The following is a 17,383-nucleotide window of genomic DNA, read 5'->3' on the forward strand; positions in this document are numbered from 1 at the left end:
ATGGCTGGGGCCTGACAGACCTCAGGGCTGACAGTACAGTGAATGAAAGTGGTTCAGCTTCAATGGTCAAGGAAAGGAGGAATATTAGGGCTTGGCCAAGCATTCAAGAGCTCAAGTGTCAGGAGGATGTCACAGAGACTGCAGAAGAAAAGAAAGCATCTCAGAGCAAAGGGGATGCACCCTGCCTGGGTCATCTGTGTGCAGCAAGTCCAGGTTAACCAGACCTAAAAGTACCTCTAATATTTCAGCTAAGGTCCAAGCTAGGATTTAAGTATTTAACTGCAGTTACTCTGATGACAGGTCTCTCAGCTGTGCTAGCAGTAATGTAAGAGTGGATTTCTATAGTGGGATAGTGGATTTCTATTGTAGATAAGACTAACGCCTTATAAGGAAAAGTTAAATTAGCCTTAAAACAAGTTTGTGCTCACATACCTGTTCTTGAACAGACCCTGGCAGGAGAACTCTGTATCTCTCGAAGAACTCTTCAAAGCTGTAGCGAATTGGATAGCCAGCTTTTCTGATCCGAATGGTCTCCATCATCCCTGAGTACCGCAGCTGTTGGATACACAGCTCTCGGTCGAACAACTGGAAGGGAAGGTAGACAAGGAGGAGACTTAGCACAAAAAGAAGCTGTATATGCAGCATTCCTCAGAGCACCTCAATTAACTTCTGGCCTTGGAGTGCCTGCACAAAGGCACAGTATACTTTTCTTAATTGCACTTCTTATTTCAATGGCCTAAATTAATTAATTACAGGCATAAACAAGTCATTTTAAAGGGTCTTCAAATTTGTGTTTATAATAACTTTAATAAACAGTGGAAACAGTCCATTAACTTTGGTCTGCCTTTGACAACCATTTCCAATTCTATAACTGCAATTTCAGATGAACAATAAATCACTCATATCATTTTGCAAGTGCAAATAAACGCTGTAGCAGCTTATGCCCTTTGGGCATAACCATGAAAAAGCACAGCATGAGGCCTGCTATTCTCCTGTAATGGAGAATAAAAATAGGCTCACTAAACCATATGCAGTACTTTGAAACAGATTAGTTCACTCGACTAACACCATTTGAGGATTTTGTGTAGAACTAGGTCATGATCTCCTGAGCTCCAGCCAAGCATCTTTCTAATAAGGTTGCTGCTCTTCTGTAGTATTGACTCAAGCCACACCACCCCTCTTTCAAACACCAACAGCAGTCCTCTCTCAAGCTATTTCATCATATGATCATTGCTGGATCTTAACTTTTTTCAGTTGTTCCCTTTAAAGGCAGCTAGAAATTTTCCTGTCCTCTCTTTTTTCTTTACAGGGACAGCTTTTACAACTCCTTCAGGAATACACCTCTGTGCTTTTTCTTACCATCTATCACTTTATGATACTTTTAGAGATACTTTTAGAAATTAACATTGCTGAATTCTACTGCCCTTTTTATTGCAGTAATAACTTACACTCCAGCTCTTCTTGGCTGAGGTGCAAATATCAAACATTACACAGTAGCTGACAGCTTTTTCTCATTACAAAGTTTACTGAAGACAAGACTTCATATTGTTAAAGCATTACCAGTGGTTTCTTGAAGTCATTTGGTTTGATGCAGCGGATGAAGTATGGCTGACACTGACCAAGGATTTTCATCAGCTTCTCCAAGGATTGCCTGAACTGTCCCCCCAAAGTAGAGAGTCGTTTGGTGGTATCCAAGCCCTGGGAAGAGTAAGCAGGTGTTGACTGCTACATCATTCACTGCCAGAGGACACATTAATATATTTTTATATTTTTGTACCATGTCAGAAAAAGTTCCACTTGCATGGGCCCTAAATCTGCCATCTGTGTCTTATTCATTTAGGGCTATTCTTGCAAATAACCTCATGAGCATCTTGACCTACCTGGGACACTAAGTTTTAGCAGAAGGAGGGAGCTGTGGTGAAAGAAAATCCACCCACCGGAGCCCACAAAGCCTTGTCTCTTCCAGCAAAAGCTGTGTTTAGTGTAGGGTCCGGGTGCCAAGCTGTTATTCATGGGTGTGTGCCTGCAAGCTCGGTGAGAAACAGCTGCTCCCAAGGCAGTAATAACCTCCAGGCCAGACATTTTGCTTGTAGCTCATGACTAATTGGGACTACAAAGGATCCAGACAGCTCAGTCTTTAATGATTAGGATGACTGGTCTCCTTGCACACTGTTAGTACAATAAGTAGTGAAAAGACAAACATTTACTGAAGGATTAGCTAGGAGCTATGGCCATAGATGTAGTGCTCTGTCTCACAGCTCCTAGACTGAATTTTGCTCCCAGCTGCAATAGTGTAACCCCAGAGGGATCGCAGTTGCTGCAGTTCACTCTGGATTTCCCCAGCTTCCCTGAAAGCACACTTCTGCCTCTGTCTTTTTCAAACAGATCTTTGCAATATGCCTTCAATTCTACCTCCCAGTATGTTTTCAAGGCACATTAAATTATAATGACAACAGTGCATGTTCCTAGTAACAGGAATGGCTCCCCTGGTCTTTTTCATATGGGCTACTTACAAGCTTGGAGGTAATAACTGCAGCACTGTACAGATAGATATAAAGGGTTCTTTTAAAAATAAATAAACCATTTAAAGTCTAGTGGCTGCCCTCTCTTATAGTCCTCATGGTACCTCACTTTGCTGGTCTTTAGGTTTAAAGTGCCATTTTTAACACTCAAGTTGCCACCTTCTGCTTTAGCTACAGACCAATGCTGCCCTCCAGTGACAAATACTTGTGCTGTTGGAAAACTATTCCTGGGAATGTCTCATAGCATCTCTAAAATATTTTAGAGTTAGCAAGCATCTGTTTGATGTAGTTATAATGTCAAATACATATTTAAGCTGTATGAGAGTTAAAGCAATTTGCACTCCCAGATCTCAGAGGCCTTTCTACTGTATCAGTGTATCAGTGGCATGGCCACAGAGGGCTGGAGCCCATGCCCTTATGGTCTCACAGACCACCTTTAGATATGCCAGTGTTAAGGTTAAACTTGTTGTCTCAGGTGGTGGAAAATTTTCTCCCCTGGTGACTGAGAAGAGCAACTGTGAGCCCTCAGAACAGCAAAGCTCTTTCCAACACTTCATCCACCGCTCTCTTCTACAGACTTCCCAACAAGAGCCTGACCTATTTGAAATTAATAGGGGTGTTTCAGCTGACCTCTATGCATTTTGAAACAGATAGCAACTCCCATTTAGTAATACCTTTCTTGATATACTACTATACTTTCTAAATGTCCTCATAAGGAAAGGCTTTTTCCAATAACACAATCTTCTTTAGAGAGACAAAAACCACTAAAGCATTACAGCAATGTAGATAGACCTGACAGTTAATCTCAAGGTATTCATAGAATTTAAGAGATGCTAAGCTCATTCTCTTTAGCTGCTTATTCCTTTTCTGACTTTCTTCTTCCCCAGGTTATTTACCTGTCCATGGCCAGATGTTCTAGACAGCAGAAAGCCACATTGGGATAAAGACTGAGGAAGAAATAACAAGATCAGAAAACAGAGCCAGGAGAGTAGGCAGGTAAAAGGTATTACAGCAAGCTGACTATTCGCTCTATACTCTGAGAGGGAAACTCAGAGATATAAGCATTAAAAGCAAAGATACCTTCATATAATGCTGACACTGCACACTTAAATGCTCAGAAATCAAGATATGTGAAAGCTGCAACAGGGCAGAAAACCTGAACTCTGCTCATGCTGTTCCCAGACTGCTGCACTTTACAATCTCTTTTTAACTGGATACAGGACAAGGCTCGCTGCACCACTAGACGCAGATGTTTCTGTAGTAATCAGCAATCACGAACTTTTTCACAAAGCCTCTGGGCCAGGAGGAAGAGCTGAAGTTGCAGCAGCATGCCGGGCAGGGGGACTGTGTCTACAGGGGATCAGGAGGCAGTGTGGCTTTTCAGTGACAGTGGAGCTATTTGCTCCTGTGTGCCAGCCTGTTACCCCTCTGCAAGAAAAGACAGGCCAGGACCTTCTTGCCAGCTGCCCATGCCAGATTGCTTTGTGTTACAGCCACAGCAGACTGGCTACACATGCAGTATGGCAGCAGTTAGCTGCTGTCTTCTACTGGCTATGCAGAGGGGCCTCCAGCTGGTTCCTTGCTCTGTTCAGACAAATCTTCTGGACCACAATTTTCTCCTACTCATTTACACCCCTCCCAGCTGTGGGAGTGCAGTATGGATGCCCAGGCAGACAATTGCATGCTGTGTGCTGGCAGTGTGCAGGAAGTAGCGCAACTCATGCTTTTGTGAGAGGTTGCAGGCATGGCCACAGAGATGTCCAGGGACACAGTGTCTTCTAGCTTTTGTTACCCAGGAGACAGGCTGACATTATGCTTGTCTAAAGCAGGAATGCCAGATGCTGGCTGCTCTTGCAGACTGCCTTGCGGAAATGAGTTGAATGGAAACGGAGAGCAATTTGCAGAGACAGTGCAAAACAAAGAGGCCAAGAGCAGACAGAGCCTTACAGAAGGGATGAGAGACTGGTTGTTTTTGCAACTAGATGTCAATAAGCCAACCTTGTAGGACCGGTCACCTCCAAGACACCGGATGGTCCCACGGCCAAGAGTAGGTGGAGTCGTTTCCACCTGGAAAATCTGCTTCAGGAATATGTTTTTGGAGGAATGGACCACTTGCATTATATTAACACTCAGTGTATCCCGGTTTTTCTCCAGGAAATCTATAGGATGGAAACAAGAATAGCTTGTTATCTCTGCAGCCTGCTGCCTTTAGGCCAACTCTGTCTATCTAAAATCCACCTCTTTTACAGTGCCTTGCAGATTAGTTTAAAGTAATCCTCCTGACCTCAGCTGAGCAAATCTGGAGGTTATGTCCTCTCATACTGAGAAACCAGAGATTAACGCTACCCAAGTGCCACACATCAAAGGCAAGCCATGCCTTTATCTCCACCCTCCAAATCCAGCAGAGACAGGCTCACCTTTTGATTGATAAAAGACAACCCCAGCAAAGTGGTTGATGCCAAACTTGGTGTCATGGACACTCTTAGGTGGGATGTAGATGTTACTTTTGCCATGCAGGGAATTGATTTTGATGAGCATGGTGGCATCTGTGCCCTATGAATAAACACAGGCAGAATCATAGAATTGGTAAGGTTGGAAGGGATCTCTGGAGATCATCTAGTCCAGTCCTCATGTGAATGGCCCTTACGGGGCCACAACCTTGGCATTATTAGCAGCATATTCTAACCAACTGAGCTAAAAGGAGAGTAAAGTAGATTTCCTGTGGCAGCACTGGCCCAGACTGTGAACAAATAGAAGTATGGTGCTCATACATAATAAAGGCTTAAATTTGCCCCTTGTTTGTGTAGTAGGTCTAGAGGAAGGTAGTGCTAGAAATGTCTTCCCTTTTACAAAGACCATTCTCTCAAGTACCCAGGCAGAACAGAGCACCAGAGGGTAAAGCCAGGTATTTCATATGCAAGCCATATGGGGGCCACATGCAAGCCCTCATAACATTACTAACATTACCAGGTGTGGTGAGAATTTTCCAAACCTTTGGAACTCACAAGCACAGTAGGGACTACTCTCCTCTTAGGGAAGAAAAGGAGAAGCTCTCCCTCTGTGCATGCCCCTCTCAAATTGCTACCTGAGGGCTTAAAATGAACTGAGGCAAGGCCTTACTTTTCTAGACAAGCCCATGTTGCCATCTGACCCCTGTACCAACCAATCCTGCTTAGCTTCACCATGCTCTGAAGGTTATAAAAACCCTCTGCAGGAATGTTTGAGATCAGATGCTACTTTAATCTCTGAGGTCTGGTTTGAGATACCTGGCCTTTGCAGAATAGCAGTTCTTCACAATGTTGACAATACTCAAGTGAGTTTGTCACCCAGGAGAAGAAAGAGCAAGCTACAGCCCAAACCAAGAGCAGACCAATACTGAAATGCCATTTTAAATGATCAGGATTCTTTCCTTCTCCGGCTGGAACAAAGAGTTTTGACAGCAAAGTACTAGGAAGAGCACATGCTGGCAAAGAATGAAGCACCTGTATGGTGAGCTAATTTAAAAGAGAAATCTGTGGTGAGAAGACACTGTCTCTCAGAATGTCTCTGAAAGCCTCCTTTGCACTTATTTGTGTGCAAAGCCAAGCATTACTGGTGGGACCAGGTGCTCACCTTTGGGAACTTGCTCTCTTCATCAATGAGGGAGATGATGTTCATGGGCTTGAGTGCAATGATTTCCAGTGCCTGATGGTTATCAGTGAAATCAATGTTTTTCCAGGCAATGTGCTCTGCAAGATATTCTTCTTGCTCCAGCTTGAAGACATGCTGCACAAAGAACTGCTGAAGGTGTTCATTGGCAATGTTAATGCAGAGCTGCTCAAAGCTGTGGGGGGGACATGATGGAGACACATGGTCATCTCTGTACCCTGGCAAGTACTGCACTGCTCTATAGTATTTTTTTAATCTCTGTATTAAATGCAAATACAGATATACTACTGCTATATTCTACAGTGTTAATGATCTGCATGTTGTCACTCTGCATGTTGTCAATCCTAACGATGTAAGGGACACAACTGACCTTCTGCTATGACCATCATGACCAGAAATGAGCCAGCTAATGACAGAGTGTCGCTGGGTAAGCAGAGAAAGATGCTATATATGTTTAAAAAACTCTAGAGATAATGGGCAATATCTGACTGCAAAAATACTATAAATGACTTTATGAGTGTGTTACTCATTCTTACCTGCACTGGCACTAACACTTCTTTTGTCTCCAGTTAGTCCTGAATGCTGCCCCTGAGCTTTACTTGGTAATTGCTGGGGCATGCTGTGTGTGCCTGTGCAGTGCCTACCACATTGAGGCTCCATTTGGTTTGCCGCCTTTGGAAATGATATCAAATAATAGAACAAACTATGACAGCTAGCAGACGGGTTTGAACAGTTCCAGAAGTCAGTGGCGGACACTATCTTGCCAATAACAAGCTAGATGCACAGGTTGAAATGGATTAGAAAAAGACTTCCTTGAAGAATTAAAAAGAGAATGAAAAAAGTGGAACATTTTATGTTGCATGTCAAGGAGCGATGACAAAGGTGGAAGGAAACAGTGCAAAAGCAGTAATAATCTTATTTGGCATAGTCATTTATCACATATTTCACTGATATTGCCTAGCTGCAATACTGCTCACATTTTCTGTGCTGCATCGTGCAGGAAGCGTCTCTACTGCCATTACCACGTTAACAGACTGCAAAGTATGCGCTATTGGTTTGTGGAACACTGGCTGACGATATGGTACCAGTCCGTTGAGAGAACTGCTGCTCCAGTGGAGAAGGGCAAACAGATATGGTGCTTTAGGACAGAAACCAGCAGTGGGAGAGGTAGCAGTAGGACAATAGTATACCAGCCAGGTACTTTCGAAGCATGTCCTCAGCAGTAGGGAAATGAAGCAGTGCAGAGAAAGGGACAAGAGAACACTGAGCAAGATGGCTGCATGAGCTGAAATGGGAAACACGTAACAGCTTCCTTTGTACCGTCTACAAAACATTTCCCAGGAAACATTGTAAAAATGCTACAGAATAGGAAAAGTTAGATACAGGGACATGGGAACATACTATATCTGCTCACATAAGGGCTGCCTCCGTAAGTGATACATAGCCGTTACTTCAAAACAAATTCCTCAGATTTTGGAATAGACCTGTGCAATGGCTGCATTATAATGAAGTCTGAGGGAGGAGAAGGAGGCTGAACAAAATGGTATCCATGTGGGACTGTCATTGGGAAAATTCAGGGACAAAAATTTCACCACTTCTCTGAGAATCACGATGATAATGAAAGAAGACTCATCTATTTGTTCCTTCATTCTTTCCATTTACATCAGCTGCTTTTCAGCTCCTCAGCAGAAATGAATCTGGAGCCTCCTACCTGTTGTTGTCAAAGTTTTCAAACCCAAAAATGTCCAACAGCCCAATGGACTGCCGTGTATTTTTAGAGTTCTGAGAAGTTGGGTTGAAAATGGCTGAGTTGATCTTGTTCACTATCCACAGGAAAATCCTTCCATATATACCCTGGGGAAAAATTAGGAAGTGAGAGTCCATCATTACAGTCTTCAACATACCCTACTGCTTGCTATCGTGCTGCCACAGTGAAGTCAAATTATGCCTCAAGACTGACAGAGACCAGAGCCCTATATGTTAGTCTGCCACATCAGATGCTTGAACCATTAAGAGAGATGGCCCTGAAAGCATGTCCAGTCTTTAAATAGAGGAGATGTAAGCACCAGTACCTTCACAAAGGCATCCCTCCCATCTGCAGCTTGAACTATGCTCAGAGGCCTGGACACACTTTCTCCTCGGATAATGATGGAGTGGCTTGTAAGGCTGTTCCGGAGCTCACTGGAGTCCACCTAGAGGAAGAGTCATGGCAACCTTGTCATTCTAGGTGGGATGAATACAGGAGACCCAGCAAAGAAAGCCTGTCTCAGGAAGAGGGCTGTGCAGATAGTGGAGAAAAACGGCCAGACCAACAAGATTCAAGGGAGGCCTGTTTTCCCAGAAAGACCTCCTAGCTCAGAGATACATTTTTACAGCAACACTTGAGTATCAGCAGGAAGAAGAGGGAGACAAGCCCTTTCCATGTGCATCTATACATAAACAAATGCTCTACAGAGACATTCTTGTCAACGTGATCAGGGAGCAAGGGTAAGGGAACTAGAAGAAGATGTGAGTCTGTTACCTCAAGCAACTTGGTTGCAATCGAAAAGTGTGGTGAGTCCATCACATCAGAGCAGTCCAAGTTATCATACACTGCCGCTAGAACGAGGAAACAGCCAATGTCAGGGTGAATCATTTCTGCTATGGTGGGAAGCTATGCTGTTGTTGCAGCCATATTTGTGTAACCCTGTAACTCTGTAAATGTGGTAAATCAGAAGTTTTCTGACAAAACTCCCAGATTTGAGGATTTTACTAATGAAGGTTCTGAGTTCACCCAGGGATCCTGGGATATACAGAGCCCTCACAAACTCAGAACATGAAGCTTTTTGCCCTAAGCTCAGAAATATGGCAACCCTGGAGGCTAAAAAGAGCAGCGAAACTCACAATCATGTTACTTAAAAACTTAGCTACTGGGGGTCTGGGGAAGTGGTATCTGACTTCAGAAAAATGTGTTTCTGAAAACATTTTTTTTCCTAGTCACTGGCTTGTGGAAAATTTAGAAAATGAAAGCACAAAAATTCTTTCCTGCATAAAGGAAATCCCACATTTTAGCAACCACCTTTACAGTACCCAGCTGGCATCACTGTACTGGATCCCCTGTATCACAAAGGGAGAAAGAGTCTCTTTCTAAAATGTCAGAGGTTCTGGTGGGTGCATCACTGGGCCTGTGTCCTAACAGAAGTGCATTTGTGCTAGGTGAGTGTTCATCAAACCTAGCCAGGAGAATGACTGCTATCATCTCCACTGCACTCATGACTCAGCTGCTCCTCTGTCCTCCAGCTTGGGTAGCACTAGCATCAGCAAATGTTAACATGGCATTATATTATCTAGTGTTTCAGTTTGTGTGATAATTGCCTCCTTATAACCATGGAAACACAATAGCGAGAAAAAAGAATAAGGTGATGTCTTTCAAAACAGCAGCCAGTGGTGGTTGCATGGTGCTTATCTGCCTGCCCTTCCAATCCTGTCCACCCACCCATTTATGCAGGGCTCGCAAGTACAATTCAGAAGCAGGCAGCACCTCTAGGCTTTTAACATCAAGTCTGAGGAAAGGCCAAGCAGAGATGATGCCAAGTCTACCTTCAAACTCCATGTTCCCCAGGTGCAGAATAGCAGCCAGCAGTTTGCTAATGTCCCAGTGCTCAGAATCCGAGAACATGAGGATCTTCATAGCAGAGCGGATATGGGCATACTCCTTTGCATCATTCCTGCCATCACAGGACGTGCAGTTGCCCTGTGCAACATCACATCCACAGGTAAGAAAAACCCTCCCAGCAGAGGAAGGACCTACACGCTGAAAAACCCTTGTATACAGCATGGATACCCTGTGAGCTACCCACTATAAGACTCAAGATACAAGCTTATTTATACTTTCTTTTTTGCTCTTCCCATTGCTGTTTCTTCCCTCAGCTTGACTCCTCAGAAGAACCCATTAGCAAGGTGCTATACAATGCATTTTTCTGGGGCTGGGCTGAATACTGGGGAAGCCAAAGGAAAAGTGGAGGGAAAGGCTGCTCTGAAGTGTGGAATGATAGGGAACTTTCACGTGCCTACCTACACTTACAAAGTTGTATGTTTTTGCTCAGTTCTCCTCTCTCTGCCTTGTCAATGCATAATTCAGAGCCCTAATCTCAAATCAAAGCAAGTAGGATTGGGACAATGGTAAAAAGCATATTAGAAAATGGAATGCTAAGATCAGGTGGAAGACAGATGGAAGCATCCAAAGGCAGAATCAGGAAATACTTTAGCAAAGCCTGCACAGCAGATCATTGGATGCTGCTCCTAATACAAGCTATTTTCAACCCTAATGGAGATGCAGAAAAGTCTTTTCTATCCCTGTTATCACCAGCGACAGGCTGTGATGATTACAGAAGTGAAGCATTCCTAGATGTTTCCATTTACAACATGGAGAACAGCTACTTTTGCTGACAACTGACCTGAACAAAAAATCTCTCCTATGAACACATCCCACTCTTGTCACTACAGCAACATAAACCCAGACTGGGACATTTACATCAGCTGTTGGAGATTAGATTGAATGCCACTTCCCTGCTTATGTATATAAAATTTATCAGTTAAAAGGACTAACATTCTTTTCACTGTTTCTACTATGAACATTTTGCATTTACTTATTTATTTTCCCCTGAAGTATATACACCTGATTAGTATTCTCCTTGGTGTGATAGCCCTTGAATTAATCTAAAATCTGTGTGCCTGTTAAAGTGGGGGATATTTACCACCTGCTTCAAGATGCCCTTGAGCTTTTTTAAGGCTGACTTTGATAGAAAGCTTTGAATGGCCACAAGCTGCCTCCCACTGGCAGACACATAAGTCTAAAACTGAGGCTCATAGCACTTTTGGTGTGACTGCTGCTGGTGCTCTAAGGAAGGGACAATTCATTTTTGGTAACTACCTATCTGTAGCTCCTATTCATTGGACCTCCTTGCTGGGAGAGGCAAATGGTAGATGAACAACAGAAAAGAAAGCAGAGTCTGTTACCATAGTGAGATAAGTGTACTCTGAAGCACTGCCCAGATTCAACATTTTTTTCTGCTCCATATTCATCCCCATGAGCATGCAGTAGAAGATGTGATAGTTCCTCTCCTCTGGAGCCTAGAAAGAAAGAAAGAGGCCAATGGACAGACTTGTGAACATAGGCTTGTAATACAGGAGCAGGTAGAATGGACTGCTGCATGTGCCTTTACCTGCCGGCAAACCCGGGACTTCTCCAGAAGAAACTGTTCTATTCGGGCTCCTTCTATCACACCATTTCGGTTGAAGTGGATATCAATGTATTTCCCAAAGCGGCTTGAATTGTCATTTCGAATTGTCTTAGCATTTCCAAAAGCTGACGGGTAAAGATTATTACAGTTAATGAACATCAAGTCTATTTTTGATGCCCTTGCTTTTTTTCTGTTGGTATTTTATATGTTGTGTTCCAAGTAACAGTTCACTGAGAATATCTGTTCTCAAACTGTTTCCTGAAGAGAGGGGCAGGCATACTGTGCATCTGGATAATTGGGCCCTAGAAGACATATCCAGATGACCCACCTATGCCCTATATCTAGGCTGCCAAGAGAACCAGGCAACTCTGAGGACCTTCAGGAAGGACTTGCTTGTAGCCCACTTGATCTACAGAGAAAGATGGATGTGCCAGGGAGATCCCCTACAAAAACATTCTTGTTGGGCCAGTCACTTTGCCACTAGCTGGTGCAAATGCCAATCATGGAGCTTTACCCAAAGGGCTCTGTATTCCCAAGGACTCTTTTGCTCCTGCAGTTCTGGGTTACATGCTGTGGCAGCACCTCCTGCCACAGCATTGGAGCTGCTGTGGACCTGTGAGGACATGGCAGAAAAGTCTGAAGAACTTCTACCCTGCATTGCTGATGCTTCAGGTATGTTGGCAAATAAAGTGCATCTAGGGCCTGTTCATGAATTTTTATCCTGATACAAAAGTCTGCAAATCAGGCATTTTTGCTAAATAACCCACCTTCCAGAATGGGATTGGCCTCTAGGATTTGCTGCTCTATCCAGGAATGCTGGCCACTGATAGCTGCCAAAAACTGCAGTATTAGCTTTGTACTTTCAGTCTTCCCAGCTCCAGATTCTCCACTGCAGTAAGAAACAAGATATATTACAGGTTTTCTTTCTTCTTTTTGGAAAGAGTGGCAAAATGGCAAACCAGGGTAAAAATATGCCACTTATATTTACCCTATGACTGGCAGATCAAACTGTCTTTCATGAAGAACTAGAGAATTTTAGTCTTTCACCAACTTATCTACTAAAAATAAAGTAATTTTTTAGATTTTTAGATTAGATTTAAGTTGAGAGCTAAATTTCCCCACTGATCACAAATGGACAAATCTATGGAAGATTTTCTGCACCAGTGCAAATTAAATGACTACTTGCACTTTTTCTTTAATGCATTGCCAGATTTTCACTACTTCTGAGCTGCCTCAGCTATGAACAGATATTATTGAAATGAAACAATCTGATTCTTCAAATTGATGATTAACAGAAAATGGATACATGGTAAATCTTTATAGGATAAAGAAAGTTTCTGTCATCTTCAGATGAGCAGAAGATATGCTTCTCCAGGCAATCTCTATTTCCAGAAAATACATGTAATATAAGTACCATGTCCTAAAAGATTGCCCCACATAACTTAGGCTCATATTCTCTTTTCTACATGCAGTGGCTCTGTGCAGAATGTACCTCCACATTCAAAGAGTCAGGGAGAAACTAGACGTTGGAAATCGCTGGCTTATGTTCTGATTTTTGCAGCCTTAGCTGAAAATGAAGTAGAAGGAAGAAAACTCTTCCTCTCTGTTATCTCTAGTCTTATCTGTGCACTCCCGTTTGGAAGTCTCCTTTGTTCACAGAAGTGCCCCAAAAATATGCCAGACTTGCTGGTTTCTGCCACTCGTCCTCTCTGAGTCCACTCACCTGATCACACAGCACTGGTCTCTCTTATTCCTCTTCATGTTGAAATAACAGTTGTCTGCAATGGCGAAGACATGAGGTGGTAGCTCTCCAATTCTCTTGTTACAGTACAGCTGGATCTGATCAACTGTGTAGAGGGGCAGAAGTTGGTATGGATTCACTGCTACCAAGATGGACCCTGTGTAAGTCTAGAAAATAGGTATAAGAGTTACCTCTGGCAACAAACCTGCAAACAAGAACACAGCCAAGGGCACTGGTGATGTAAAACTAAGCAGAACCAGGATGGAAATCTGGGAGATCCATAGCAGCATTTAGGCAAGGCTGAGCTGGGTTCCTCACTAGGAACTGTTATTAAGCCTGTACTTTACCATATTAAGTGAATACACTAACCATAACCTCTTGGTGAAATCACAGCTCCTCTCACCATCTCAGTTTAAAACATGCAAAAGCTCAATTTGTCATTATCATAAGCTGTTTTGTAATGTTATGTTAAGCTGCTTTGGTGTTTCAATGCAGATGTAGTTGAACTTGCCTACTGGGCAAAGTTATGGTTATGTTCTATATACAGTCATTTAGTAATATTTGTAAACAAAAGCATCATCGGAATGAAGGGGGCTCTGGAACATAAATGAAAGTCAATTAAATTATTCAAGAACTTCCATATGAAACAACAGTAGACTGCTAGACACTAATATAACAAGTCTTCACACATATCCTGGTAGTTATAACTGCAACATCTATCAAAATCAGTGCTTGGCATCACAACATTTGTATTGTAAAGGGCAGCTCCTCTCCTATGAAGGTTGAAGTGTATATCACATAAGAGATAAAGAATGCAACAATGTGAATATTATTATCATGTTACAAAGCAGGAACTAAGGAATAAAGAAATTAAATAAGTTGCTCAAAGTCACACAGAAAATCTGTGACAGTTTTCCAAAATCTCGAGCTTTCTTCTTGATTGACTTTATTACATCAAAATCAAGTAAACATTGACTCTGACTGGAGGACAATCCAATTTATGTCACTGTCTACTAGTTAGACACATAACATATCACAGCTGCATGTAACAGCAGCTCGAGCACTAAACTGTAACATGGACTGGTTATCCAGCTAACTGTCAGTCACCAGTGTAAATGATCACTCTAGGAGAAAGTAAGTGGGATCACTCCCTATGCAGATTTCAGTGCTTTCAGAGACTACTATCAGCAGTCTTTGCATCCAAAGTACCAGGATAAACAAAGACAAAAAACTATGTTGAGTCTCATTAGCATCCTCAATCAGATGCCACCATATATGAAAGAAGGCTTGTAGGCTGCTGGTCAGGTCACCTGGCTGGATGTGTAGTAGAGGTCTGCCAGTACTGTGCCCTGTGACCTTGGCACTCACATAGATTTTGTGCTCCTGGTGGCGGATGAGGAGGTTGTGCACCATGCCTGCTTCATGGAGATCCCCAAGGCGGATCATGTCTTCTACTCCTTGGACAGAGGAGGGGTGCATCGGGTGCACCATGTGCATGTTCCTCACTGTGATCCAGTGCTCCTGAAAAAGGCAAGGCAGCAGTTTTGATGAGGTATATTGTGGCTCAGAAGCAAACAAAGCAGAAAGGTGTATTAGAGTTTCACTGTAATCCACACTGAAAACAGCATGCTCTAAGTCACAGTTGAGTGAGCTGTAGGAATTAACAGATGTGCTACTCCTCATGACAGGATGATTGACAGGCCCTGGATGAAGCTATGCAGGTGGGTTCTGGACATTACCAAGTTTAGCAGTATTTGGAGTGCAGTTCTGTGTCAGTACATCACAGCCACAACATGCAAGAGGTAGAAGAAAAACCCCAGACAAACTGACTTCAGCAGGATCATGATTTCACCTAGACCTCCTCTGAACTTGGACACTGGAGCTTGTCCATTTCCTGCTTTTAGCTATGCAGATCCAACCTCTAGCTCATGAAGACCTAAATCTGCTTACTGTTGGGACCTGGGAAGACATACTAGGGAAGTATCACCCCAGGCTTGCCTTATTTTTATATTCTTTATTTAAGTATATTCTACCATCAGGCTTGTGCCTGACACAATATGTCCATTCTTTTGTTATCATACTTTAAAACGTTCTGTTCTTCCTTTACATAAGGTTATAGCATAGCCCACCTTGCCTTCGTCATCCTCCAGCAAGATCCGCCCTGAGTCAGAGTCCTTCACAACTGCCCCAATAGGGACATTAAATTCACTGTTTGACTGAGTTTCCAGCCACACATGATCACCCTGGAGAGAAGAAAAACTGTCAAGCACAGTGACATACTTGATGCCATGTAGCTCACAGGCATACATCTTTTGGTTTTACTTTTTTATTTGATTTCTTCTACAGTGTCTTTAACTGGACAAATTCTTACTGCTTACCAACAGTACAATCTAATGGTTGTAGTATCAGGACCTCTGGATTTTACTTCCAGCTCCACAGCTGACCAGGCAGCTGTGGCTTGCTAACTTTGGACAAGTTAGCAAGCCTAGCTGTTTTACAAGAGAAAATGATACAAACTTAAAAAAATGACAGTGGTTATGCAGCGCCACTACCTCCCAGAGATTGCAAGGGGTATAGTGAATGTTTATTCGCTTAGCCTCATATAAGATACAGTATTCATACAGAAAAGATACTTGAAAACAAAGACATAAACATGGAAAAAATAAAAAAGATGGATAGACAAAATCCCTGGAAATGTAGAGGGCTCTACTGCAGTAATTTTAGGTATATATTCTCTCTGCTATCACTTAAATTACTTGGAAACATGAGTGCATCTCTCTTAGAAAACAAAACCTGCATTCCTTATTTAGCCCAACTCCTCTCGTGACAGACAAGTAAATGCCCAGGCAACATCCTGCCTATAAAACAGACAAGCAGGCAGAACTGCTCTACCATCACCATCAGCAGAGAAAGGTGTGAGCTACAGCTGCTCATTACCAAAGTGAGCACTATTTTCATGCAGTCTTGGTGTGACCTCTGCTACTGTCCTGGTAAAACTCCAAATTCAAGCTCCTCAGAATACCTTCTCTTGCTCCAGGCACTAATTCAAGTTCAAACAAAGAGTTATATTGTAATGGCTAGAATGAAAATTCAGCTAAACTGTAGGTCAGATCTTTGATGGGTATAAACTGGCTCAGTTCCACTGCTTCAATGGAATTGCACCTGCTGAGGAGGCAGCTTTCTAGTGGAGTGTCTTGTCATATACATCCTTTGTCCCCCACCATAGCATTTACTGACAAAGTTTATTTTTTTTCCTGAAAATTTATTTTTCCTCTTAAAATTCTTTATGAGCTTACATTTTAAAACCAAACAACTGAAACATAAAGCATCTGTAAACATAGCACAGGGTTCTGAAGAATGTCACAGGCTGAGAGCGCCCTGCTTTTCATTGAACGAGACTCCATTGGCAATCTGTGTGGTTTCAGTGCCACCCCTTGTAGTACAGGTCATCAGTTCAGCATGAGCATGGCAAGGCTAGCCCAAACTAGGCATGACATCTCTGCATGATAGCTTGTTAGCTTGTTAATACCGGATTACTGCTACTTTTCTTTTCGAGCTGAACCAAGTTATGAACCTTCTCTCTTCTTGGGCCTCAGGCTAATCACTAAATAACAGCAAGGAACATGACTTACCTTTCTGAAAACCATCATTATGTTTCAGAGTACTGTTTGCAACCTGCAATGCCGAAAAGAAGAACGTAACATTAGGCCAGAAAAAGGGCTCAGGCTTTTTTTCAGAACAGATAGTGGCATTCAGATGTTTACATGCAAGGAATAACAGTAAAATGCTTTAATAATTTTGTTTACTGATATAATGAAAGCAAAAATATCATAAGAAAGTACATCCAATGTGGAAATAACGAAACCATCTATCCAAAGCACGTAATTTGCAACACAGAGGTGGTGGTCTACAGCAAGTTCCACCATATAACCCCAGAGATGCTCTCCATCCAAAGGAAGTCACTGTGCACATTTTCACATCAAATAGTTGCCTCAATCAAATGCTAGGCATGTTTATCAGCTGAATTTCAAATTTAAGTTTAGCTTAGAAATAACAAGACCACACTCAATGCAATGTAATTCATTACACGTTAGAGTTACCTTTGGCTAGTCTGCTGACCCAGCAGCCGAGTTCCTGTGAGTGCCCAGCCCAGTGACACAGATTTAATTCTTACTCTCCTAAGCTGCCCAGTGCTGTGTGCACTCAGACCCTCACAGCTTGAACCTGCTGCCCTTTAGAAAGTGAGCTCT

At 42.7% G+C, this 17,383-nt stretch overlaps 1 protein-coding gene across 2 annotated transcripts in view; it reads right to left on the reverse strand.

The window, feature by feature from the left end:
- The window catches only part of MYO7B (myosin VIIB), a 48,836-nt gene extending 32,053 nt beyond the window's left edge, over nucleotides 1-16,783 (reverse strand). Inside the window, exons 1-17 of one of the 2 annotated variants that reach the window (XM_062582293.1) lie at nucleotides 16,766-16,783; nucleotides 15,263-15,376; nucleotides 14,502-14,654; nucleotides 13,116-13,300; nucleotides 12,160-12,281; nucleotides 11,375-11,517; nucleotides 11,169-11,282; nucleotides 9,750-9,903; nucleotides 8,692-8,768; nucleotides 8,243-8,362; nucleotides 7,882-8,024; nucleotides 6,135-6,345; nucleotides 4,940-5,075; nucleotides 4,521-4,681; nucleotides 3,419-3,469; nucleotides 1,561-1,698; nucleotides 433-585 (exon numbers count right to left, since the gene is read on the reverse strand). In XM_062582293.1, coding sequence (XP_062438277.1) covers nucleotides 433-585; nucleotides 1,561-1,698; nucleotides 3,419-3,469; nucleotides 4,521-4,681; nucleotides 4,940-5,075; nucleotides 6,135-6,345; nucleotides 7,882-8,024; nucleotides 8,243-8,362; nucleotides 8,692-8,768; nucleotides 9,750-9,903; nucleotides 11,169-11,282; nucleotides 11,375-11,517; nucleotides 12,160-12,281; nucleotides 13,116-13,300; nucleotides 14,502-14,654; nucleotides 15,263-15,376; nucleotides 16,766-16,783 — 2,193 coding nt within the window. The remainder of the gene's footprint in view (nucleotides 1-432; nucleotides 586-1,560; nucleotides 1,699-3,418; nucleotides 3,470-4,520; nucleotides 4,682-4,939; nucleotides 5,076-6,134; nucleotides 6,346-7,881; nucleotides 8,025-8,242; nucleotides 8,363-8,691; nucleotides 8,769-9,749; nucleotides 9,904-11,168; nucleotides 11,283-11,374; nucleotides 11,518-12,159; nucleotides 12,282-13,115; nucleotides 13,301-14,501; nucleotides 14,655-15,262; nucleotides 15,377-16,765) is intronic. The other variant, XM_062582294.1, reaches the window with a different exon arrangement.
- Between the last annotated feature and the right edge of the window lie 600 nt (nucleotides 16,784-17,383).

Source organism: Rhea pennata, chromosome 9, assembly GCF_028389875.1.
Source record: "Rhea pennata isolate bPtePen1 chromosome 9, bPtePen1.pri, whole genome shotgun sequence".
NCBI lineage: Eukaryota > Metazoa > Chordata > Aves > Rheiformes > Rheidae > Rhea > Rhea pennata.